The sequence below is a fragment of the Schistocerca piceifrons genome, chromosome 2, assembly GCF_021461385.2.
Source record: "Schistocerca piceifrons isolate TAMUIC-IGC-003096 chromosome 2, iqSchPice1.1, whole genome shotgun sequence".
NCBI classification, from domain to species: domain Eukaryota; kingdom Metazoa; phylum Arthropoda; class Insecta; order Orthoptera; family Acrididae; genus Schistocerca; species Schistocerca piceifrons.
Window position 1 is genome coordinate 887923113 of NC_060139.1, and position 27221 is coordinate 887950333.

A 27221-nucleotide genomic window follows, 5' to 3' on the forward strand; every position below is an offset into this window, starting at 1 on the left:
GACCTGGAAGCTATAAGCCAAACACGAAAGAAAATTTGTAAGGACAAGCATGCAAACTATTTCTTAGCGTTCTTACATCAGCGGGTAAAAACAGAACCCTTATAGGATCACTTTATGTCCTTCTGTCTGTCTGTCCTATTGTTAAGACCTCTTTTCCTCGGGAACTGGTATAGGTATCAAGTAGAAATTTATGTCACATACTAAGGGCTACAATCCCTTGATGATGGGAAAAATTTAAGCTTCTCAGCCAGTACAATCAAAAACTACAGTCAAGCATGTCACATATTTTGATACTTGCAAATTCATCATCAAAATCTATGGGTGAACTAAATACATACATTTCAGCCCTGGTAATCTAGTGGTAAAGCACATGCTTGGAAACTGAGAGGTCACAGGATAGGACTGTGGATTTTTCAGTCTTCCATTTAACCTAGTCTTCGCCTTTCATCAGTGTGAGGAGTCACCAGAAAAAACACATTGTTTGTATTCTGTGTTTAACTGTAGTTTACCTTTCCCTGGTTGGATAACTGGGGTAGGATAAGGACATTAAATGACCAAAGTGGCTTCCACTGAGCCACACAAAATTATCATTATCATTTATATTCATAACTAAGCTTGTTAGAGTATCAACCAACTTCAAATGGTGTCAGGTTTTTCAATGGACTTTTTCTGGCTTGCACTATGTTTTCTGATGTTTGGATTTATTTCTGGTGGTTTTCTACTGGTGTCTTCATTGTGTAGATGACATCATCACAAAATGGCAAAAGGAAGTTTTATTTTGGCCACCCTGTATTATCTGACCATCCAAACTTACACCTAACTTGATTTAATTATTTTTTCAAGCCTGAAAAAATGACCACTTCCTTAATTTGAAAATGACTAGAGCATGGGTTGTTCACAGTACACTTACTCAATCTAGGTGCCATCAACTCTTAACACTGTGAGATCAATCAACAAGAAATAGCCGATCTGCATTATTTACTTCTCATGTGCTCTGAAGTCAACCCGGGGTTAGCATGCCATTTTTGTGCAGGATTGAGAGGCAGCTGTAGGGAGGATGCAAGCCAGTGGCAGCACATTAAAACAGTACCAACAAGTCAATCACTTCATTACAACTCATGAAACTACACTTAGATGACACAGGGTGACAGTCAGGCCCCTCATAGCACGTGATGAATGCTGACGACTGCAGCAGCTAGTAGCACATGACCCAGTAATCCTTGCTGTGCTGTGCAAGTGCTGTTTGCTGTGTAGGAGACAACCGGAACACTTGCAAAGGATGCCAGCCTCCTGGTGGGAAGTTCCACCTCAGCGAGCAGTGGCATGAGGTGCTGCAGCACCCACACCATTGTAGAAGGAAGGGCGGCTGTACCATCCCAGTTGGAACCTGCTGTTCCCTGGGCATAAGTTGTGCTACTGCTGGACAAGCCTAGAGTGGCTCACCAGTGAAGCAGCACTATGTCCTGGAAAGTAGACGTAGTGCTAGTAGGTGGTGCTATGATGGCAGCTGCCTAGGCTATGGTAGCTGCTTGCTGGCCCATGTGCAGCAGTTCCCATCGTAGTCCACTCATCATAGTCTGGCAGGCTGTGAATGTCTCTGCTAAGAGAGTTAGTGGCTCATTTGTTGTGCTGAAGCACCACTTCTAGTTACATCTTTGACAACATGTTTGCAGCTTGTCAGGGGAGGGGGCAGGGAGGGGGGGGGGGGGAGAATCACTTGCATCCTGGGTTATTCTGTAAGATCACTGCCTTACTGCTGCACTGGTAGGCGCATGGTGCTGGGCTTGGTCTGTCTTGCAATACAAAAACAGCTCTGTCATTGTAATTGGCAGGCTGCCGTCCTGCACTGCTGGCCGCTTGCAGTTTCTGCAATGCTGTATTCCAATCCTTACACGGAACTGCTAAAAAATAGTGGGCAGTGCTACAATACCACCATCCTCTGGAAGACCCAGGCCCCAAGTCTCTAACCATGACTGGTCTGCAACAAAACTCAACATGCATGGACAAGAATGTACAAAGATTTATACTTCATTAGTACTAGGTAGCTTGAACCACAAGGTTCAGAGCCTGTGAATTTACCATACAATGTTTAGCTCATTAGATCATTCCTTACAACTACAAGATTACACCTTTTTTATAATAAATAATCAGGGGCCTCAATATGTGGAAACGAAAATTTATAATAAGTTAAAAGGGAACAAGTTAATGCAGATGAATTTGGGTCCACTTAAAAGGAAGCTATATGAGCCACTGACACTGAATGTTATTACTCAGTGGATGAATTCATACAGGATGAACTGGAAACTTGAGCTAGATCAATGTGTTACATATCCAAATAAATATCATTGTAGTGTTATTATTTATTTTAGTGCTATTATTTATTAGTACAAGGGCCGTTCAGAAAGTAACCTCCGGTTGATTTAAAAAAATACACCAAGTTAAATAAAAATATTTTAATATGTACATCTTACAACTACATCTTTGCACTATTTTTCTACATAGTCTCCATAGCGATTGAGGCACTTATCGTATCTCTTCACAAGCTTTGAAATTCCTTCTGCATAAAAATCACCCGCTTGTGCCTGGAGCCAGCCTGTGACCGCATCTTTGAGCTCTTCGTCGTCATCAAACCGCTGTGACCTGAGCCATTTCTTCAAATGCATGAAGAGGTGATAATCACTTGGCGCCAGGTCTGGGCTGTAAGGTGGATGGTTGATAACGTCCCACTTGAAGGACTCAAGAAGGGCCGTTGTTCTGCGAGCAGAGTGAAGACGGGCGTTATCGTGCAAAAAAACGATGCCGGAAGTCAGCATACCACGGCGTTTGTTCTGTATAGCCCGTCGTAACTTTTTTATTGTTTCACAGTACACGTCTTGATTAATGGTTGTACCACGTTCCATGAATTCAACCAACAACACCCCTTTGGCATCCCAAAACACCGTTGCCATCAGTTTTCTGGCAGAAAAATCTTGCGAGGCTTTTCTTGGTTTGGTAGGCGAATTTGAATGTGCCCACATCTTTGATTGTTCTTTTGTCTCAGGGTTCACGTACTTAATCCAGGTTTCGTCACCGGTCACGATTCTGTTTAACAATGGTTCTCCTTCGTCCTCATAACATGACAGAAAGTCTAATGCAGAGGCCATTCTTTGAGTTTTGTGGTGGTCGGTAAGAATTTTGGGCACCCATCATGCACAGAACTTACGGTAACCCAATCTTGCTGTCACTATCTCATACAAGAGAGTCTTAGAAATCTGTGGAAAACCAGTAGACAACTCCGACATTGAGAAACGTCGATTTTCACGAACTTTTGCATCAACTGTCTGAACGAGTTCGTCAGTCACCAATGATGGTCTACCACTCCTCTCTTCATCATGAACGTTTTCTTGTCCACTTTTAAATAAACGTACCCATTCACGGACAACTCCTTCACTCATAACTCTTGGTCCGTACACGGCACAAAGCTCACGATGAATAGCTGCTGCAGAATATCCTTTGGCTGTAAAAAACCTTATGACAGCATGCACTTCACTTTTGGCAGGGTTTTCTATTGCAGCACACATTTCAAACTGCCACAAAAACTAAACTAGCGCAGGTACGACGTTCACTCGACCACGGCTTGATGCCGACTGACCTGTTGAGTGCGTGAATGCACAGATGGCGTCGCTACTCCCCCCACAACCCGCACTGTGACCAATCGGAGGTTACTTTCTGAACCGCCCTCGTATAAAAGTAATTGTAGCTGAATTACAAATTTTTGATGTCTCCTGTACGCAAACCAAATGGATTGCAAATGTACGTCATGAGATGAATAAACCGCAATTCCATTCCAATAGCTTTTGTGAGGACAAACAACACAACTAATATCTCACTAGCCATGCCATCTTCACAAATTTCTGCACACCACTTAACACCTCATCTCTCTTCCAAGGTCTACATGACCTACTCAGTGGCCTTATACTTCCTAAATGATAGGAAATGCTTTCCTTACTATCACATACATTACATCACACATACAACAATTAACTTTCACTTCTCACTTTTCACTTACAGCTAAGAACTGTACTGAAAAACTCCTTCCTTCTTAATAAATTATCTTGAACAAATCAGCTTTAACAATACCTGGCGTAATGTAGCAGAATGGGGCATTATTAGACAAAGAGTATGACTCTACCCATATCTGAGATTAAATGCCATCAGTGGAAACTACTTAAGATAAAATTAAACAAGTCTGATAATTTTATGGATATATTGTGCTACAAATCAAAAGATATATCAAACATAATGTAAACATAAGCCCAACTTACCCTTTGTGAAGTTTATACATAGAAAAGTAGTATGATTATGATAGACACCACTGTAAAGACTCAGTATTCATCTTAGGAACAAAAGTTGTACTGAAGTTGCAAAATAATTAATGGAAATAATTATCATTGTTATTGATGAACATTTTATAAAATTTTAATATGAAAACTGTGATATTTTGAAGTAACTAATTGTATCAGGGACATTGTAAAGCTGAAATCCATGAAAGCATGTAACTGTTAATTGTAAGTTCAGTTATGTTAAATTTAAACAATATGTGATGTGACTTTTTAATTGTTGGAACTTACATAAGCAACCTTGGTGATGATCAAATCAAGTTAATGCTGCGTCAATATTGCAGGAGTTAGTGCTGAGTTAGTATTGTGTCAGTCTTTTATCTATGTTGTCTGTTTTCATTACGTTATTTTTGGTGAACTCATCACAAGTTGCCTAACACTACGTAAAACTGAACCCAGATGATATTTTAAGTGGAGGAACTGCATTAAACCTGAGTTACAGACCTCAGTGATATCTTCGGTAATCAGAATGTTAAGTAACTGAAACGCAGCCACAAAATCTGGTAATGTTTTACTATGATATTTGGAGATGGGACATGTTTAAAAAAAGTCAGGATAGACTTATTAACAAATTTTGAGTTTCCGGTATCTATGCATCACAAAAATATTTCAAACAAAATTCTAAATTGTGAATATGGACAGCACTGACAGCATAACTGACCAAAAATGAAACAACCAGATGGGCAAGGAATGCGGTGAACTACATTTATATTTTTTTTCCATGCAGCTGAAAAGAAAAGAAAAAAAAAAAAACAGTAGTTAGCTCGTATGACCTGAGAATTTTTTGGTGTGTTAGGTGAAACTGTTTAATGTGGAAAAGAGAAATGAGGCATCTAAACAATGAGTAGGATTTAATTATGATTTTGTTGAACAACAAAATAATTTTATAAAGAAACAATCTAATAATCAAAATAAAGAATTACACAAAATATTCAAACAATCATGGAATGTACTAAATCAATCACTAGGTGAAAAATTGAGACATTGACAAATAAACTATTTAACAGTCCACAGAAAATAAGCAATAAAACTGAGGCATCAAGTACTGAATTGAAGCATCAAAAAGTCATTTAAGCGGTAAGCTTGATACAATGAACAATGAAGTAAAAAACTTGAGAAACTCCTTCAACAGCTTTTAGGTGGGGTTGCCAGTCTTCAGGCGCTACTGGAGCCACAAGGCACCACTTAACTGAATTTATCTCAAAGTCTCTGAGAGGTACTTTTGTAATGTGGTCAACAAAGATGCATGGGTGGCACCGAGGGTGTTGCTGTATTGGGAATCATTGAGGGACACTTTGCCCTTTTATTCACCCACATGTCAATGTTACACTCTTCTGTGATCAAACCACAGAAAAGCACACTGTAGGAGAGCCAAAAAAGAATAAACACCTTTTGCTGGTTTGGATCACATTCAAATTTTGTCAAACAGTTTTGAATAGCCCTAGTAGTTCCACCCTGTGTACCAGAGCAAAAATTGTGGTTGCACTACACACCAAAGAGGTCAGATCATGTTCATTAAGGTTGCAGCCCACGATTTCCTTAGAACGGGGTTGAATCATCTGAGGGCTGTCAGCAGTATTGAACATTGTTAAGAACATCATCCTGTTGCTCATTACACTGCAAACTGTGATTATCAACTGTGAAACATATGGGAATCAATGTCCCAAGAGAAGGGGTGGTTCCATTACTGCCTTTTATGCTACCTCCTGAGAGCTTTCCCTGTCAATTACGAGCAGTGGTGTGTCTGAAATATTTTCCTTGGCCACCTGTAAGAAACTACTTGATTTAAACGCTGGATATCTAGGTTCTGACTTACATTGCAGATGCATAAAAAAAAGGGGTGAGAGAGGGTGTGACGACCTTCCCATCATGTGACATGTGATGGTGCTGGGCAGAATTGCGGTGAAATCTGGTGCCTATGTGACATCATTAACCCACCTTACACTTTACATAAACTTTTGAGCTGTGGGCTATTTTTTACATGTGTCAACATCTTGCTGGTTCAAGCATCATTGACCCTGAGGGTGACATTGCAGGGTGCCATGCATTTGCACCATCGCAGAGGAAGGTTGTAGGCACTTCTAAGCCAAATTTCAAAGTTAAGCATCACAACCCAAGACAATCATGTGGTTTCAAAAAACTGATATTATTTTTTTGTGCAATGCAACTGTTCTATTGGAAGCATTGGTAAAGGTTATATGAAGACCATTTTCACACAAGTCAACATCTACAAAAAGCAGAATTTTCAGAAGACACATTCTATTGAATTACTGGAACAATATACACTGCTGCTGTCTTACAAAATTATATTTTACAAATAATCTCTGGATATGTGATACAATGATGGAAATAAAAAATGTGAAAGTCATAAATTTTTTTCTAAACTGAAAATCCACAGATTAATTATTTTGTAGGAGTAATGTTTTAGTTTATTTTAACCTACTGAACAAATAATAATTTAATAAATTTGTTCATTAAGCTAATGTACTTCATTATTTTCACTGTCAAGTTCATCACAATACTCTAGGGCCTTACTGTAGAACTCTTGGGTTCTTCTAATGATGTTCTGAAAAATCTCTTTAGCTTCTGTACATCATCAGCTTTTTTGACACTCAAATTGTTTCTAGGTTTTATTACAGCTGACTGTTTGATGTCCTTCAAACAATCTACATTAGGTTTTTTCACTTCAATAATGATTGGAGAGGAAAGATATGTTGCTCCGATTCTGCAGAGGGTTTCTTTTTTTATAAATAAGAACTCTGGTTTCAAAAAATTTTAATGGTAGCTTCGCTTTCATTAAGCTGTTAGCGCTTGTCTTCAAATCACAAACATGCAAGTCCTTCCCTAAAACCTATGGTTGGTCATAATCTCATGATAGTGTGATGGTAAGTTTACAGTTTCAAGTTTTCTCAATTCCTTTTTAATGGTATCAGGTATCCTACCAGGAGGCACATATGGCAAAGTTCTGCTTATTATGGCAATAATGTGATAACTGTGCATCTCATATGACAATACTTGGCAAAAAGTATAAATAGTTTCCACCATATTATCATGTTCTATTAAAGTGAATTCATACAAGTATCAGACATCTGAACAAGTTACTTCACAATATGTAACTGGTGCTTTTATTTAACATTTCGTGCATGTAAATGACATGGCATTACCTTCCACACAGAAGTTATCAGTAGAATAAAATGTTGAATCAGTTAACTTGTTTAAGTTGTTGCAATCAGGTAAAACTATTCATCAGTTAATGTTTACAGAGAACAAACTAAAATATGTTGAATGTAGAGAACTAGTGTCAACTTTGGTGCTACCAGAATTAAATTCTAGGACTTCACTATGCTTTACAATGTGTACAAAATTCTTTACAGTATGTACAAAACTCAAGAGTAAGCATGTATCTCATATATGGCAAAATGTATTAGTGACAACATGACGAAACTTGTTTTTTACTGATCCACCTTCTCAAATAAGTTTGAAAAATATTCTCATAACTTATATACATGATTTACAATTAATGGGACAAATTAAGTATAATCCCACAGCACTTTCAAATTTCCATGACAGAAGGTACTTGTAGACAGTAGAGATTCACAGAATTTTTTTATCTTTTTCACAAAATTATTTCATAAGAGCAGTGTTTTTGCACAGCCTCTGAGAGTACAACCCCCCCCCCCCCCCAATTCCCCCACCCACCCCCAACACCACCACCACATCTTTTCTACCTCAGAAACAATTTTCTGGTATCATTTCAGCTTGAAAAAGTCTCGATTCCTTCTTAAGCTCTGTTTTCTTTAATAGTCTACACTTGCTACCAGAAATATGCAGCTGGTACAAAATATTAGTCAGCAACATCACTTTCTTCCAAAACTATTTTCCATGGATTACTGTCCTACTATTTTCATTACCTTAACACATGTTTTGTTATAAACTCATGAGATATAGTCAGGATACTTCATTATAGTATCATCAGATTAATGGTAAACACAGTAGAAGCCTTCATCTTATTTCCAGGTACAACAACATACTACGTGACACAACTGATTATCACAACACACCACAATGAATAAAAGTTCCCTAACACAAGGCAAACTCATCTTAATTATCATCTCCAAAATAATACAATGCAACCTATATATCATCAAAATCTTATCAAAACATGAAGAAAATCACTGTATTTCATCATCACAGCATTATAGACCTACCTCAACACAATATCATAATACTCATAGACAATTCATATTTCAACATAAATGCAAAACCTACGAACTCCATGTTTTAAAATACTTGACCATTGTGTATCAGTTCTCAAATCATAATCATCTAGCACATGTTCAATATGTCAGAACCTATTTTCCATCACATTTCAAACAAACATTAATCCAGTTCACACATAAAATTACTGATATTAGTCATATTTCTCATCTGTTACTAGTTTTCAAAGATAACAATGTAGCTTGAAAAATAATCTCCTTAACCTAAGCATCATCTACAGTAAAATGTACTTGAGTTAATAGACAAAAGTTATTAAAGTCTGAAAATTTCAACTTAATACTCTCTTATCATAATATGAGAACCATTTCCACAAAACTCAACAGCCACAAACTACAAATGTGTTTGAACATCACGTACACTCTGTTGACTGGATGATTGTGCTAGAGGAGTATTCTATGCTGAGAGTAATTTACCAGTGGAATATGTTGACATAAGAAAATACTTTTAACTGCAGAAACAAAATGAATTTCTATTCTATTTGACACATATTTATTGTCATATGGTGATGCTTCTTGATGAATTAACAAAACAGTTAAATCCATTCTAATTAGTAATATGTTTAATTAGCATTTTATCTTGGAAATTTTGGATCCACACATACCACATGCAACCCCAATGCTAAAAGAAGACATTCTAATCACTAAGAGTCTATATAGGCTGAAGAAAGAATGCCACACTTGGTGGTTGGCATATGATTCCTCATCTCAATTCAAGCATAAGTGTCTCTAGTAAAATCTAGCACTACCAATAGATGTAATAGAAATGCAATGTTAAAATAATAATAATAATAAAAACATGCATTTTCTTATATTTGCAACAATACAATGAAAATACCTTCAAGTATTAAAAAAAAAAGTCCCTCTGGCTATGCTGCAACCATGTGCAGCATGGCCAAGAACAGGTAGCATGAACTCTGCACTGTGCCAGAGCTGTTCCATTAACTCAGTGATATGAGGCAATGCTGTGGGGAATGATATGCAGACTCATCAATGTTTTAGTCACATTTGCACAAAACATTTATTTGTCAGTAAAAGCATCAAATTGTATCCAATTTACACTTCCACAGTGAGGTATCTTGTGTATTTCTTTCGGTTACTGTTACCTTTGTTTGAACATTAAGACATGACATGAACTTCTTACAGATGTAAATGACCATTTTGTTTTATCCTTGATCCAAATAAACCCAATAGAAAATAATAGGGGATACAGTAACATCATCTGTATCCAATGAGGTACATAAAACACAAGAGGCAGGCTAAACTAGACTGCACATTATGCTATGCACAATAATTCCATTCTGTATGTTTAATGTACAGAGCAATATACACTTTAGAGAAAATGTTCAAAGTGACCAGCTTGCATTTGCAAACACTTCACCCCTCGCTGGATCATACTTTGCTGGAAACTATCCAACACGCCTGCATCCCCCATTGCCAAAGCAGCATGCATGCAAGCTGTTAGTTCATGAACATCCATGTGTAGAGCACTATAAACTTCTTCCTTTAAGTGTCCCACAAACGAAAATCTAACAGATTAAGGTCCGGGGAACATGGAGGCCAGAACATTGGACCTCCATGACCAATCAATTTTCCTGTAAATGCTTTATTTAAAAAGTTAAGCACATTCATTCCAAAGTGTGGCAGCACATCATCATGCTGAAACCATAGCAGTCACCAAGCACCAAGTGGAATGTTTTCTTATGTGTCAGGCAATGTATTGCAAAGACATGTACGATACAGGGGTGCATTCAACTTGCCCAGCCATAGATAAAAGCCCAAAAGCACTCCTGTCATAATTCCAGCCCACAGGTTATGCCAAACATGCCTGAAAGCCACATTTGTGGGTGACATGTGGGTTCCTTTCTGAACAATAATGGCTGTTGTGGAGATTAAAAAAACTTTCACGAGTGAAGCTAGATTCATTAGGTCATGACATATTACTTATAAAGTGTTCATTATGTCCAATTCTGAAAAACTCATTCACAGAACTTGACTTGTTGAATGCGGTCTTCTGGCCACTAGGGTTGAGTTAACGTGTAATGATATGAATGTAGTTGTTCATTGCACAACACTTCAATAACAAGTTTTTGAAATATATGCTAGAACTGCCTTGCAATTCATGGGTACTTTGGCAAGGTGTTTGGTGAACAGTTTCACAACTCATGTCCTGTACTTGTGGAGTACATCTAATCCTTGGACTATCTCTGTCCGTTACTTATAGATGAAGATTACCAGTTTCTCAAAGATGTTGCTCGAGGCTACGAAAAACATTCAAGATGGCATCCTTGAGGATACTGAGCAGTATATGCAAGAGCAGCAGCAGTAGCTTTGGCATCAGATGCACACAGCACCAAAAGCATGTAGATGTATTCATCATTAATGTAAACAGTTGGGAAGCTGCCCTGCAAGAACCTGACAAGACCAGTTATGGTTTTGCATTGCATGTTTAGTAGACAAATGCATGCAGTTGAATTAATCCCACTGAGATGAATTAAGGCTATTGTTGTATGGAAAAATGATGTCCTGCTTACAAACAGTAAGAACTAGGGAACCAACATCCAAAAAATAAAAAAAGAACCCGGCAAGGATTTGAACCATATCTCCATGATGGATGGATGGATGGATGTGGGTTTCATATCCCAGCAGTCTACTCAATGAGCTGTGAGGGCTGGTACAGTAGTGTTGGGTGATAAACTTTTCTCTGTACATTCCAATGTGCTGCACAATATGATAGTGTTGTAAGATCCGTGTTTTCATGCATGTGTTTTCAAAACACACCTGATCTGACTTTGCTAGATAAACTTTTGACTTGAATCTGGATGAGGAATAGCATGCCAACCTCCAAGTGTGGCATTTTTTCTTCACCCTGTATACATGAATAGGTTTTATAATAACTGAAACATGAATGACATAACCATATACTTGTACTGTTCCATAATACAATTATCTGAAACACTTAATTTTTAATTCTGCAATATTAGAAGCAGTAAAGCTTAACTGTTCATTGATCACACAGGATTGTTTATATTTTTCTGTAGTTGTGCTCTGACTGAACTACTTGTAATGGAGACTTTCCTTGAAAGACAAAGTATCTGAATGAAATTGAGGAGAAGTGGGATGCTGAATGGCAACACTTCAAGGACAAGTTTTGGCTGTTTTTGCAATTTTGTGAAATGGAGGAAGGACACTCTCAGGGCATTTATCAAAGAAAAACATGTGTTAATAATTTTCGTAAAATAAATAAATGTGTGTGTGTGTGTGTGTGTGTGTGTGTGTGTGTGTGTGTGTGTGTGTGTAGAGAGAGAGAGAGAGAGAGAGAGAGAGAGAGTTAAAACAGTACTTTGTATAAAATGTAAATAACAGAACTGAATTTGTCACTACTTTGTTTCACTAACAGATGCAGACACTGCAATCACTTTGTATAACAAACCTCCTATTCTGATGCATGCCTGCCACGATAAAGTTTCAACTTTACATGTGATATTTTTGGCATGGGGTGGGGGGGTGGGAAGGGGTATGTATTGTAGCAGAATGGAACAGCGTTAGATGAAGAATACGATTTCACTTATATTGGAGATTATGATACTATCACACAATGTGAAGTTATTTACATGTACAAGTTTAAACTGTAACATTGCTTGCCTAGTGTTCTAATGAAAACTAGTTGACTTCAGATGAAATTAAACTAATACTGATACGTTTATGGAGATATTGCACTACAAATCAAAGATATGTCAAATATAATGTATACATAAGCCCAACTTATTCTTTGTGGAGTTTATACACAGAAGAGTAATAGTGATTACAACAGAGTGCACTGTAAAGACACAGAATTCATCTTAGGAACAAAAGTTGTACTGCAACTGTAAAGTAATTAACAGACATAATTAAGATATTGTTACTGATGCACATTTAATGAAATTTTAATATGAAAATGTGTCATACTTCGACATACTAAATGTGTCAGGGACATTGTAATCATCTTTAAAGCTAAAATCCATAACTGGTTCTATGGAAGCATGTAAATGTTAATTGTAAATTCAGTTATGTTCAATTTTAACAACATGTAATGTGACTTTGTAATTGTTGGAACTTACATAAGCACCCAAACCAGTAGCCAAATTGTGTTACTATTGCATCTTTGTTGCAGGAGTTAGTATTGAGTTAGTACAGCACCACTCTTAGGTCAGTTTTTGGGCACTAACCCCATTTCAGTTTTATCTGTTTTGTGATACAGAAAACATATTTTAAAAGTATTTTGTGTGTTTTGACTACATTATTTTTTGGTGAACTCATCACAAATTGTCTGACATTATGTAAAACCGAACCCAGATGATATTTTAAGTGAAGGAACTGCATTAAACTTGAATTACCAACCTCAGTCATATCTTCCATAATTAAGTTAAGTAACTGAAATGTAGCCATTTAAGCTGGTTATGTTTTAAGAGTCTGACTCCCTGAAACTCTTGTGTTCAGCATCTGTTTTGTCTATCTAGTGGTTTTTTAACTCATTGTTTGAGAACATCATTGAGATCTTTTTGAATGCAATAACAGATCCTCCTATACTTCCCTAGGAAACATATTCCCACACCTATCCTCATACACGAATCACTTATGATACTACCACTTGCAGTACGTTGATAGGTAATCCTCTTTTCGCTCCTATTGCAGTGTTAACACAGACTGGATTTTTCTTGAAATTCTCCTCCGAAAAGAGCCTTCCTGGTGCCCAGTGGCATGATATGATACAAATTAAGCCTCCATGGTCTTGTTTGCAGAGTAATCAATTTGTCCCTCAATCCACTGATGACAGTTTCCCTTAGGTAGAGTTTTGTGTGTGTACGTTTCAGCATGTGTCACTGAAGGTCAGTTCTGGCATTATGTTTTGGCACAAAGTTTACTGCCAGGATTGCCCTGCACCCTTCATCTACAACACACTCATCGTGCACTTCAGACTGTGCTTGCATTGTAAACACCTCATGGCATGCATAAGCAGCTTGCTCTGCAAAACTGTGACCTAGTGCTCATGCTACTGTAACATTATGAACCTCAGGTATACACTTCTCAAAAGATTTTGCCTTGTTGGTCTGATCAGTAACTTTACAAACATGTTCCCCCTTCCTTTCCCTATGCCCGCCATGCTTCTGAGAAAAGAGGTGAATATTTACCATTTTTTTCAGAACATCTGTGGCACAACCATCAGCATCCATGTCAACAGTCTTGTGCATTCCTCATTGTATCTCCAGTAACCTCATCATCTGCAGTGGCACTCTGCATGATGCAAAAATCAATGGCACACATACTCCCCTCTGGCCCTGACTTCATAACGGCTAGACAACTCCCATTTTCACCCAATGAGATATCCGTCTCTTGAATCATCCATGTTGTTATCCACACTCTTATTCACTCCCATGCACGATACATTCTCTCCATATGGGAGTACAGCTGCTTCAGACTCCAATTCCACATGACATCATAGTGGATATTTCAACATTCAAATGGTTCAGATGGCTCTGAGCACTATGGGACTTAACTTCTGAGGTTATCAGTCCCCTAGAACTTAGAACTACTTATACCTAACTAACCTAAGGACATCACAAACACCCATGCCCAAGGCAGGATTCAAACCTGTGACCTTAGCGGTCGTGCGGTTCCGGACTGTAGCGCCTAGAACTGCTTGGTCACCCCGGCCGGCATTTCAACATTACTCCTTTTAACGTCCAAGTTAGTACTCTGCATGCTGCATAAACTCTGGAATTTTTACAATGCTAGCACCCTCTTCATTAACTATCATAACCTTACCACTTACATCATCATCCCACAACAAAACAGCAAAACCAAAATCAGAAGGACACTTAACTGAAGCAATACCAAAAGACATCTTACTGTAACTTAATTACTCTGTTTGAGTGGCTGCCAGTAGTTACTACTTCACACACTAAAAACAATGAATACTTCTTGACAGCCCTTAGCTTCACCTCTTGAATAGCTACACATTCTTAACTACACGTAGATATTACCTTATATATTCCTGGACAATGAGCCACACCCCCACAATTACGCATCTTTATCCATGGATGGCAATTGTAGGCACTGTAGATGCTGCTTCTGACACAAACTGAAAGCAACGCTGGTGCAGGATTGGGGTGTGGCAATAGGTGATTGTGAGGATGTGAGTGCTGGCAGCTCATTCAAACAGTACCAATAAGGCAGCCATTATCACAATTCTTGAAGCTACACTCAGATGCTGTGAGGTGGCAGCCATAGCTCTCACAGCACGTGGCGGGATAGGCATGTGTGGCACAGTGTCAGGTAGCATCCAGCCGGCAGGCTCTCACTTATGCATCCCAGAATGCTAACATCTGTGGCCGGCTAGCAGCACATGACCCAGTTACACATGTCACACTATGCAGGCACTATTAGCAGTGCAGGAGACAACTGGAAAACTTTCAGAAAATGTCAGCCTACCAGTGGGAAGTCCTGCCTATGTGAGTGATGGCACGAGCTGCCACAGTACCCACTTCGGTGTTGACAGAAGGGTGACTGTACTGCCCCAGTCACAACCTGATGCTCCTTGGGCAGGAGCTGAGCTGCTGCTGGGCAAGACTGGGGTGGCTCATCAGTGAAGCACCACAAAGTCCCAAAAGGCAGACTTGATAATAATAGATGGCAACTAGCAACTGGCAGTGATCATAGTGGCTGTTTGCCGTCCTGTGGTGGACAGTGCCTAGCGTAGCCCCCTCCTCATAGCTAGTCTGCCAAGCTGTGAACAGCTCTGCTACAATGTCACAGCAATTTGTTAGAGGAAGTGGTTCATTTGTTGTGCTGATGTGCTGCCTCTAGTCACTTCACTAACAACATTTCCATGGCCTCCCAATGAGGAAACCACTTGGCTCATCTTGTAAGACTGTTGTGTAGGCAAGTTCATGGTGGCTCAATATACGAAAACCACTCTGTTGCTGTAATCAGCTTGCCATCATCTTGTGCAGCTAGCTTCTTCCAGTTTCTGCAATGCTGTGCCACAGCTCGAACCCAAAGTGCAATGCAAGGAATTGTATGCCCCAATAATAAAGAACAAAATGCAAGTACTAGTCAAGGTTATGCATGTTTTACATGTATTCCACACTACAATTTACTCAGGAATATGTAAATATCTACTTGATACAGGGCTTTCAATGTAATAGGTAGTAATATTTACTGGTATACTAAAATACATACTTCATGCATACACCGATGCTCCATCTCACTCAGTAATTTGTATCAAGATGTGCCCCATATTTTAAGACACAAGGTTGTACACAGGGAGCGATGATTTAGGCCCCTGTCAAGGGTGCAGGCATGGAAGGGGGTGGAAGAACTGACAAAAAAAATTCAAGAAAGAAACATGGTTAAAGAACTAACTAGGAGAAGTACATGAGGTCTCCTGTTCCAAGAAGCCTCGCATTCGCCCCATGACAGTAAACACACACAGCTGGCACTATCATTTCTACAATGTCATTACACCCAAGAAGCACCTTAAAGAAATTACTAGCAAACAGACCTCTATCACTAACATGGTTTACGTGGCAGCAGTGCATTTGGTTCACATTGCCACCAGCTATGTGGCCCAGCCATGTTCAACAATATTCATACTGCTATTTTGTTATGGTGTAGTAGGGTCTCACAGGTTGGTGAGTGGGTGCTGAATCAAATATGCTGTTAAAGGTTAAGATATGTTGATCCAAATATTCAAATAGCTGTGAGGTTATTTCTGACTGTGCCAGTCACCTTGTAAATGCAGTTCCAGCAAATTAAAAATGATAAATTATGTAAAATCAAATATGGGTGGGAAAGCAGACTATCAAATTTAGCTATTTTGTTGATAGAATGTGACAAAGTTGCTAATTTTCACTTTTATGACATAATTAATGAGTTTGCTTTGCTCAAAGCAAGAAAATGCAAACTAAAATTATAATAAAAACACAATTCCTGGAAAGAAGTATTTCTCAACACTTAATTACAGAGTTTTTTGGAATAATATCCATGGAAAAACCGCAGTCCATAAAACTTTAGTAAAATTATTTCAGTAAAAGCACTCTTGATCACACATTAATTACTATTTCATTCTGTGACAGGGTTTGATCTTTTATAGGATCATCATCCATCCATTTTACTGTGTGAAGAAGAGTAATACACTTTCTTAGAGGTCAAAGGACATGAATACAATGATAAGAATAAAATAATATAAAAATATGGTTGATATGCTTTTAGTGACAGTAGGATACAGTGCCCATAACGCTCTTGAGAGGTGTGAAGAACAAGGCTGAATAAGGCTCAGTTACTCATAGTTTAATAGCGAAACCTCCACCCACCGCCTCCAGCATAACATCACTAATATGTGACAATTTCATAAAGAAGACTCTGTCCACCATCTTTTGCGTAATATTACATATTACAGACATTATGCTGGAGGTGATCAGTGGAGCTTTCGCTACTAAACTTCAAGCGACTGAGCCTTATTCAGCAGTGTCCACGCACCTCCAGAGCAAGCTTCTCCACGCCACTGTCTCCTGCTGTGACCAAGGATATATTAACCATACTATTATATTATTTCATTCTTATGACTGTATTTATTCAAGTCCTTTGATCTCTATGAAAGTGTATTACTCTTCTTCACAGAGTAAAATGGTCTGATGTTGATCCCACAAGAGGTCAAAACCAGTCACTGAATGGAATAAGTAACTTATATGTGATCAAGGCTACTTTTATTGACATAAGTTTATCTTAATTATAAACCTTTTCCTTTTACTGCTAACTAATAACTTATAAACTATTAATAACTTGTGAGGAGCAAATAAAATTTGATCTTCATTACAGATCTTAAAATGGTTCAAATGCCTCTGAGCACTATGGGACTTAACATCTGTGGTCATCAGTCCCCTAGAACTTAGAACTACTTAAACCTAACTAACCTAAGGACATCACACACATCCATGCCCGAGGCAGGATTCGAACTTGCGAGCGTAGCAGTCGCGTGGTTCCGGACTGCGCGCCTAGAACTGCTAGACCACCACGGCCGGCTACAGATCTTACTAAAACTAACGTACGGTAGTGTCTACAAACAATAAGATATAGATTTTTTGCCTCAATTTCTTTTAGGAACAATATAGAATCTGTAATAACTTAATACAGTGATACATTTAATTTGTTGTATGCAATATTTTTCATTAGTATAGTTTATTAGTGTAATATTCTCTGGAATGCTATTTTTATTTTCAGAAGAGCTGTATTGTTACAAAATTTGTAAATAATGCATGGGCAGAAAACGTATAATGGTTTTGTACAATACTAAAAGGGGGTGGGTTGTCTTCTGCAGTTCTGACAAACACACACAATCACCTAGGTAATCTTCTGACCAAATATATAGATTTTTCCCCTCTTACAAGCTTTTATGAAAAAGTTTTTGCTAGGCTTTAGTCAAACAACTATTTTCATTTTCTAGAAGTTCCGAACATTTTTTTCTCTGCATGCTTTTTTATGCTTTTTATTAACTTACTTTTTTAGCTCCTTACTTATGAGCAAATTGTTTGACTTACACTTTTAGTCACATTACTGTGACCACCAGCCAAAAGCCTGAATACCAACTTTTGCAGCGTGTACCTCTGTGACACATGCAGGAAGAGAGTCAGTGAAGTTCTGGAAGGTACTGACAGGGATGTGAAGCCATGCTGACTCCAATGCACTAGGTTTCCCAGTTGTGGATCCATGGTACAAACAGCCTGATTGAGGTGATCTCAAAGATTCTTAATTATGTTTAAATGCAGAAGTTTAGTGGCCAGGAGATTAAGGCAAACTCATCCTGGTGCTCTTCGAAAGATGCACAAACACTGCAACCTGTGTGAAATGTTGCATGGTCCTGCTGGTAGATGTCATCATACCAAAGAAAAACAAACTGCACATAGTGGTGGACATGGTCCTCAAGGATAGATGCATATTTGTGTTGATACATTATTACTTCCTGAATCATGAGATACGATACCACAAAAACATTCCTCAGGCTATAAGAACTCCTTCCTCCAGCCTTGAAGCTCTGCTTTCAGATGTGTCATGCCACAGACGTCAACAGCCATCTGCCCGATGAAGCATAAAACATGATTAATCTGAAAAGGCTACCCGTCATCACTCAGTGGGTGTCCAGTTAGGGCATTAGCATGCTAATTCTGGCCTTCAATGATCATGCCCTCCTGGATGTCAGATAATTCACTCCATTTGCACATTAATGACTGCACTGTTTTCCGAGACTCCTCGAAATGCTTTATGTACCCCCCACTGCTGGTGCTGCTGTCTGTCATCTGTGAGTGTTTACTGCACATTGACATTGAACATAGGCGGTGGTCACATTAATGTGACTGGAAATCATATCAGTTTAAACCTATAACTCATAAAAGGTTTTAACCTATTATCACTATCATTTTGACATATAAGATGTTGGAGGCACCATAGACATTTCTTCAACAGTAGGTTCCTTGGGCATATCTCCAAGAGCTACCACACTTTGCAGTACAAGTCATCTGATGTAATGATAAAGTATCTAGTGATGAGAAGCAATGCAATCTTTCAACAGACAATGAGCAGCAAACAAACCTACAATTAGAAGGACATAATTGAGCAGCACTACCATGAAAAAAGCTTCACTAGAGTCCAGTAGAGAAACTGAACCAACAGCTCATGTGTGATAATGTGCACAGTTTGTTATTTCAAATAGTTTATATCATGGACTTACATAAAAAGAAGTTGGTATCACATACTAGGGCCATTCAATAAGTAATGCAACACTTTTTTTTCTGAAAGCAGGATGGTTGTATTCAGGGTTCTGAAATAACACATTACTCCACACTATTTTGGCTACAAAACCCTGTTTTTCAAAGTAATCTCTGGTCGACATCAGAGTCAACATCTTGCTAAATCTATAATCCCCCATCATCCACGTACTGCTACCCTTGGAGTGCGTACTTCACTGGGCCAAACAAATGGAAGTTGGAAGGTGCGATATATGGGCTGTAGGTTGGATGAGGAAGAAGAATCCAGTGAAATTTTGTGAGCTCCTCTTGGAGCACAGACTTGTGTGAGGCCCAGCAATGTCATGGAGATGGAGAAGTTCATTGAATTTTTTGGTGATGAACACACTGAATGAGAGTGTCTGTATGTTCCAATGTTTCAGGAGTCACAGCCACATGCAGCTGGCCGGTACACAGGAGACCAGACAGATGATGAGAGACACCTCAGCCAATGACTCACCATGCTTTTGTTCACTGCCAGGTCTCCATACACATTCTGCAAGCATCTCCGAATATCTGCGATACTATGGTTTTCCACCAAAATAAACTACCGGTAGCTCTCTGCTTGGAACACGCCTCCATTGCAGACGCCATTTTGAAGGGTACATAAAATGCTGCAACCTTAATGAAATGGTAGGGGCTGATGTGGGAATATTCCACAATGTCCCACAACAAATTCCGCATTTTTTCAACCAAAATGGTGGAGCAAAGAAAATGTGTTGCAATACTTATTGAATACCCTTTGCAGAAAGATTGCTTCCTGGCCATTCTGTGATTTTGCGTAGACTAAAGGGATTTTGGAGTAAAAATTTCAGAGTAATCATTTTTTAAATCATACTGGAGTGGCAGTGATTGTGTTTAACAGTCAAAACAACATTCAGTCCAGATTGCAACAAATCTTATTTTATCACTGGCTTTGGTCAAAAATGACCACTTTCAGACCAGTACCTGAGTATATACACAACCTTTTTTTTTTTCTATATTGCTTGTATGTTAGTTTGTAAGATGAACAGCTGCGCCATACTTAGCCAATTTAGTTAATTTCAGAGTTACTGGTCTGAAGAGGTCACTTTTTACTAAAACCATTTCCTTCAATTAATAAATTAATATTTGTTACAATCTGCACTGATTTTTTCATACGAGATAAGAGTAATTTACCTGAGTACGACAAAGTCGAGGTCCAGGTAGACACCGCCATATTTCCATAGCGCCACCAGTCGCATCACGTCAGAGGCATGTTCTATTGGCCAGTTACTGGCAGCAAGAGCGCCTTGCTCTATGAGTGGCGTGTATAGTGGCGTGTCACTCAGGAACTCTGCCAGAGGCACATACACTGCTGTGGCACCCGCTGGCACCCAACGGACAGGGAGGGGTGTAACACACGTGTGCAGCACATAGATATGCCACCCAGGATGGTGCCGTGCTGCAGACTCCACAGCACATGCTTGTCTCGGTCTCAGCCCAGACCACGACACATTCTGTAAAACGTAAGCAAAATGTGTGTCTAGAGCAAACACTTAACTATGTCGTTGAGAGCTGCTTCTACTGTCTTCTTGTTTCTTCCTTGCTCTGCAGATTAAGGGTTTTAAAATGACAGAGTGTAAATTTGAAAACAGGCTTTGTTAGAATCGAGCAGCAGAGACTAAAAAAGGGGGAGGGTACAGGGCACTGGCAGGTACAGAAAATCCTCAAGGGGGGGGGGGGGGGCTAGGTATAGGAAACAATTGTTACATTATTAGTAAAAATATTTTTTCGAGTCCCGTAACAATATTTTTACTGAGAAATTGTTATGAACTACTATTATTAATACTTCATAATCAACTGATCACTCTCACGCTTGACTAATCTTCACACCTGCACTTGCTACAACTAGGACTTATTACTTATTCATTCCTCAGTCTTAATACACTCCTGGAAATTGAAATAAGAACACCGTGAATTCATTGCCCCAGGAAGGGGAAACTTTATTGACACATTCCTGGAGTCAGATACATCACATGATCACACTGATAGAACCACAGGCACATAGACACAGGCAACAGAGCATGCACAATGTCGGCACTAGTACAGTGTATATCCACGTTTCGCAGCAATGCAGGCTGCTATTCTCCCATGGAGACGATCGTAGAGATGCTGGATGTAGTCCTGTGGAACGGCTTGCCATGCCATTTCCACCTGGCGCCTCAGTTGGACCAGCGTTCCTGCTGGACGTGCAGACCGCGTGAGACGACGCTTCATCCAGTCCCAAACATGCTCAATGGGGGACAGATCCGGAGATCTTGCTGGCCAGGGTAGTTGACTTACACCTTCTAGAGCACGTTGGGTGGCACGGGATACATGCGGACGTGCATTGTCCTGTTGGAACAGCAAGTTCCCTTGCCGGTCTAGGAATGGTAGAACGATGGGTTCGATGACGGTTTGGATGTACCGTGCACTATTCAGTGTCCCCTCGACGATCACCAGTGGTGTACGGCCAGTGTAGGAGATCGCTCCCCACACCATGAAGCCGGGTGTTGGCCCTGTGTGCCTCGGTCGTATGCAGTCCTGATTGTGGCGCTCACCTGCATGGCGCCAAACACGCATACGACCATCATTGGCACCAGGGCAGAAGCGACTCTCATCGCTGAAGACGACACGTCTCCATTCGTCCCTCCATTCACGCCTGTCGCGACACCACTGGAGGCGGGCTGCACGATGTTGGGGCGTGAGCGGAAGACGGCCTAATGGTGTGCGGGACCGTAGCCCAGCTTCATGGAGACGGTTGCGAATGGTCCTCGCCGATACCCCAGGAGCAACAGTGTCCCTGGGAAGTGGCGGTGCGGTCCCCTACGGCACTGCGTAGGATCCTACGGTCTTGGCGTGCATCCGTGCGTCACTGCGGTCCGGTCCCAGGTCGACGGGCACGTGCACCTTCCGCCGACCACTGGCGACAACATCGATGTACTGTGAAGACCTCACGCCCCACGTGTTGAGCAATTCGCCGGTACGTCCACCCGGCCTCCCGCATGCCCACTATACGCCCTCGCTCAAAGTCCGTCAACTGCACATACGGTTCACGTCCACGTTGTCGCGGCATGCTACCAGTGTTAAAGACTGCGATGGAGCTCCGTATGCCACCGCAAACTGGCTGACACTGACGGCGGCGGTGCACAAATGCTGCGCAGCTAGCGCCATTCGACGGCCAACACCGCGGTTCCTGGTGTGTCCGCTGTGCCGTGCGTGTGATCATTGCTTGTACAGCCCTCTCGCAGTGTCCGGAGCAAGTATGGTGGGTCTGACACACCTGTGTCAATGTGTTCTTTTTTCCATTTCCAGGAGTGTATTTCTGCTTCTGAATGTAAACTAGCATCCTATTTGGCGAATAGCCCGAATTTATAGCGCTACTTGTCGAAGATTCTCTGTACCAGAAAACAGCAGACTATTCGCGACTTTTCTCAACCAAGTGCCAGACAGAATAACGCATCGAGATCACTAGAATGGCCGCGATTTTTCTCGTAGGTATGTGTTAGCTATCTATGTTCCAGACAGAAACGTATAAAATACGCTGACGTGGGTGCTACATAGGAAAGTACAACTACTCGATAACTCGATTCAGTCGAGTCGACTGACGAAAGAAATGAACGAATAGCGTGCGGACTGACTGGCGGAGGCGGTGCGGGTGGGAATGTGGGCGCCCCGCGCGCCATATGCTGTGCTTTTCTTCTGAAAAAAAGTTTGATAGTACTCTGACATTGGATATAATGCAGCGAAAATTACTTATTACTGAAGCATGGGATACCACCCGTCTGCTTTTAGCCATGACGACATCAACATGTCGAACTAAAAAAAAGGTATCGGTCGGACTCTACAGTTTACTCCAGCTCAAATGAAGCAGGCGATACCGAGAAACACCCAAACATACAAGAGAATGTGGTATCGAACACTTCAGTTTACTTCAAATGAAGCATGCGATTCCTATCATCTCCGGAACAATAAAAGAAAATGGTATCATACACTTCAACTGACCTTTAATACACCTCAATGAAACAGGTGAGTCCAATGAACCCTCCAGTCAATGACATCACTTTTCCCACCAAAAACTGTACTGGTATCGTCCGTATTGCAATTACCAACACAAAAAATGAGATAAAAAATTTACGTCCGTGAAATAAACCTTTGGCACTCTTCCAAGTTCTCAACATCGTAAAAAAATTACTTTGTCAACGAAAAAGTTTAGGGGGACGAATCCCCAGCCTTCCCCCAGAAAAACAGCACTGGCCATATGTATTCGCCACTGGTACAGGGCAGAAGATGTCTGGTCGTGGGGGGCGGGGTCTTCATACCTAGAAATGTGTTAGAAATTCTAGAATCACGATGTTTAGTGCCGGCCGTGGTGGCCAAGCGGTTCTAGGCGCTTCAGTCCGGAACCGCGCGACTACTACGGTCGCAGTATCGAATCCTGCCTCGGGCATGGATGTGTGTGATGCCCTTAGGCTAGATAGGTTTAAGTAGTTCTAAGTTCTAGGGGACTGATGACCTCAGATGTTAAGTCCCATAGTGCTCAGAGCCATTTGAACCATTTTTTGATGTTTGGTAAACAGATAATACTTTATCAAATTGCAAGTTAAAAATAATCTTTTTATCCACTTAAGGAAAATTAGCTTTATAGTCAGCCACTATATAAACGCTACACACAACATTCATTTGAAAATGACCATGCATTTATGATCACGATGGTTCCTAACTACTCTCTACTACGAGCCTACAGGCTACATGGAGAGATAAAAATTACTGTTAATGGATGTATAGTCCATGATCTGTCATCGAAACGATCTTGCGAGTCTTTTTTTAGTGAAATGAATTCACCCACCTGTCTTCCAGAAAAGAAACGTAAGAAAAGCAAAGCCCGAAGAGACACAATCACTAACTGGATCTTTATCCTAATAGTTTCCCCTCGTGGAGTAAATAAAGATGGCAAAGAAATGAGTAATCAACATGTTAAATATGGCTCTGGTGGACCTATAATTATGGTTGTTAAGCTTAAAAACACAGGTGAAAAGCCTAGCGCATGCGATTTTAGTGATGACTTTTGTGTAACTGGCACTGAGAAAAAGTGATGATATGGATAGTAATGATGAGAACATTACTGAGAAACGAAATGTTTCAAAAAGAATCGTGAAACCTTATGTGGTCGTTTCCACTGTGTGATATCAGGTAGGTTGTTCACGATAGATGTGGTTGTCACTCTTTCCCGATTTATTATACTCAAGAAAGATGCGGCGGGGTCAGGGATTTTCTCTGGCTCGTGATGACTGGGTGTTGTGTGCTGTCCTTAGGTTAGTTAGGTTTAAGTAGTTCTAAGTTCTAGGGGACGGATGACCATCGATGTTAAGTCCCATAGTGCTCAGAGCCAAGAAAGATGTATTTCATCATGCAGTGGTGTTTCGTGTTTTGTGTGCTGATGTAACATGGCAGATGGATCCATGCCACATCTGTAAACAAAGTTATGGAGAGAATGTCTGAACGGTGAACAAGAAACCCCTGAAACCATCAACAGTAACACAGTCTTCTCTTATGATCTGTTTCTTGCAGTACTTGGACCATGTGCATTCTGTATGGTCGCAGTGCGGTTTTCTTCGCAGCCATCTGACATGTGCCACTTGAATTGCTTGACCAGTGGCTCATTCGACGCAACAATTTCCTTGGAGAGCTCTCCAAGCGTCTTCGAACATTATCAATAACCAATGCACTCAGTGATGGTTTATGTTTACCACTGTTACTGTTTAGTACACCCGTTGTCTCCAGCTTTCTTCCAATTGATAAAACTGTTACCTTTCTTGGAACATCGCGCACACTGTATTCTCTCCGGAATGCTCAGTGTGTCTGTTTTTCAGCACGATGTCACCATAAAAACTCGCTTTCGAAGTGTGTACTGCATGTTTCTGCCATCTAAAGACTGCGAAGAGTCGCTAATGTGTTCGTTATTGTCACGCGGCCCGAACTACACACTCACGGATTTCACAAACCGCGGCTGACAAGGCTGCGAACGAAATAATACGAGCCGGGCAAGCGCAGCGTTATGCTGGGCATAGTCCAGTCAATGAATGCCCAAATGAGGGGAGTAGAGTGCATGGGATGTGCGAAAAATTTTGACTTCAGCACTTTATTAGGAACAGTTAGGCGTGAAGAGGGAGGTGGGGGGTAGAAAGGTCCAATTTTTTTTATTTTTCAGTTATATCTCGTAAACGGTGCACTGTAGAAAATAAAGTTCCGGATAAAAATGAAAGCTTTTTAAATTTCCCATAAAATTGTTTCAATAGATATCAGACTAACTCCCAAAGGTTTTCTAGAAATATGTTATTGAAAATCGATGAATTTCGAAAAAAAAATTTTTTACGTCGCTCTTTCAGTCAGACATTTGCTTCTAGTGTCTCCCACGACCGTTTCTCATAAAAATGGTCAAAGACGAAGCTGTAGAGCATTAAATGTCCAATGTCATATACAGTGTGAGTCAGGAGGAAAGGTACATGCTTTGAGGGGTGATAGTATTAGTGATTCTGAACAAAAACTTCATGTGGACGTATGCCCTATGCCGGCCACTGTGGACGAGCAGTTCTAGGCGCTTCAGTCCGGAACCGCGCTGCTGCTACGGTCGCAGGTTCGAATCCTGCCTCGGGCATGGATGTGTGTAATGTCCTTAGGTTAGTTAGGTTTAAGTAGTTCTAAGTCTAGGGGACTGATGACCTCAGATGTTAAGTCCCATAGTGCTTAGAGCCATTTGACCCATTCGTATGCCCTATTCCGAATGTGTTCCAAGATAGAAAACATTTAATATCACTTTTGTATGTTTTTCTTGAGTAACTCGAGAACCGCATCCTCCAGCGAAATCGTGTCGCATTCCAAAATTAAACTATATTAAATTTCCTACAAAAGAGGTCCTATTCATTTTTTTCTCTGTAACTACTGGTTTGTGCGAAGAGAGCGCGAGAAATGATGGAAAACTCACTCGATGCGCATGCGCTGTAGCTTACGTAGTTTCTGTAGGCCAATTTGAGGTATTTTCCCGACTTGATAGACAGCAAGTGTCCCGTATCAAATTGTTCGCCTCAACTTGGTTCAAATGGCTCTAAGCACTATGGGACCTAACATCTGAGGTTATCAGTCCCCTAGACTTAGAACTACTTAAACCTAACTAACCTAACGGCATCACACACATCCATGCCAGAGGCAGGATTCGAACATGCGACCGTAGCAGCAGCGAGGTTCCGGACTGAAACGCCTAGAACCGCTCGACCACAGCAGTCGGCCGCCTCAACTTGCTACCTCAATATACTATCATCATGAAGTTAGTTTTTCCTTTAGCGTGTTCACCTGGTTTTTCTACAGACTCAAAAGGTCCCTCCGTGTTTTGATAAACTTCACTATCCTTTTCAATAATCAAAGGTCTACTGTGGTTTGAAACAGGTATTGGCAAGTGTGCAGTATCATATGGATGAAGAGGAGTCAAAGTTAGATGCATCAGAAATATGTTCATCCTGCACTGACACACACACTTCTCTAGACGTGTCTGTTCTTGGTATCAGACGCACACCCACAATGAAGTACTGTACCCAACCAACATTTCATGTGCCAGACGTAGATGTGAGTTTTCAGATCACAGCTAAGTCCTCGTTTCTTTCTTATGAAGAGGTGACCATACAGTCTTCCACAGTAATGATAAAATGGTTCAAATGGCTCTGAGCACTATGGGACTCAACCGCTGAGGTCAT

General features: G+C 40.3%; 1 protein-coding gene across 2 annotated transcripts in view; it reads right to left on the reverse strand.

Annotated features, from left to right (window-relative positions):
* The window catches only part of LOC124777529 (lactosylceramide 4-alpha-galactosyltransferase-like), a 455476-nt gene that overhangs the window by 35405 nt on the left and 392850 nt on the right, over positions 1-27221 (reverse strand). For both annotated transcript variants that reach the window (XM_047252975.1, XM_047252976.1), the window contains one exon: positions 20632-20951. In XM_047252975.1, the coding sequence (XP_047108931.1) occupies positions 20632-20951 (320 nt within the window). The remainder of the gene's footprint in view (positions 1-20631; positions 20952-27221) is intronic.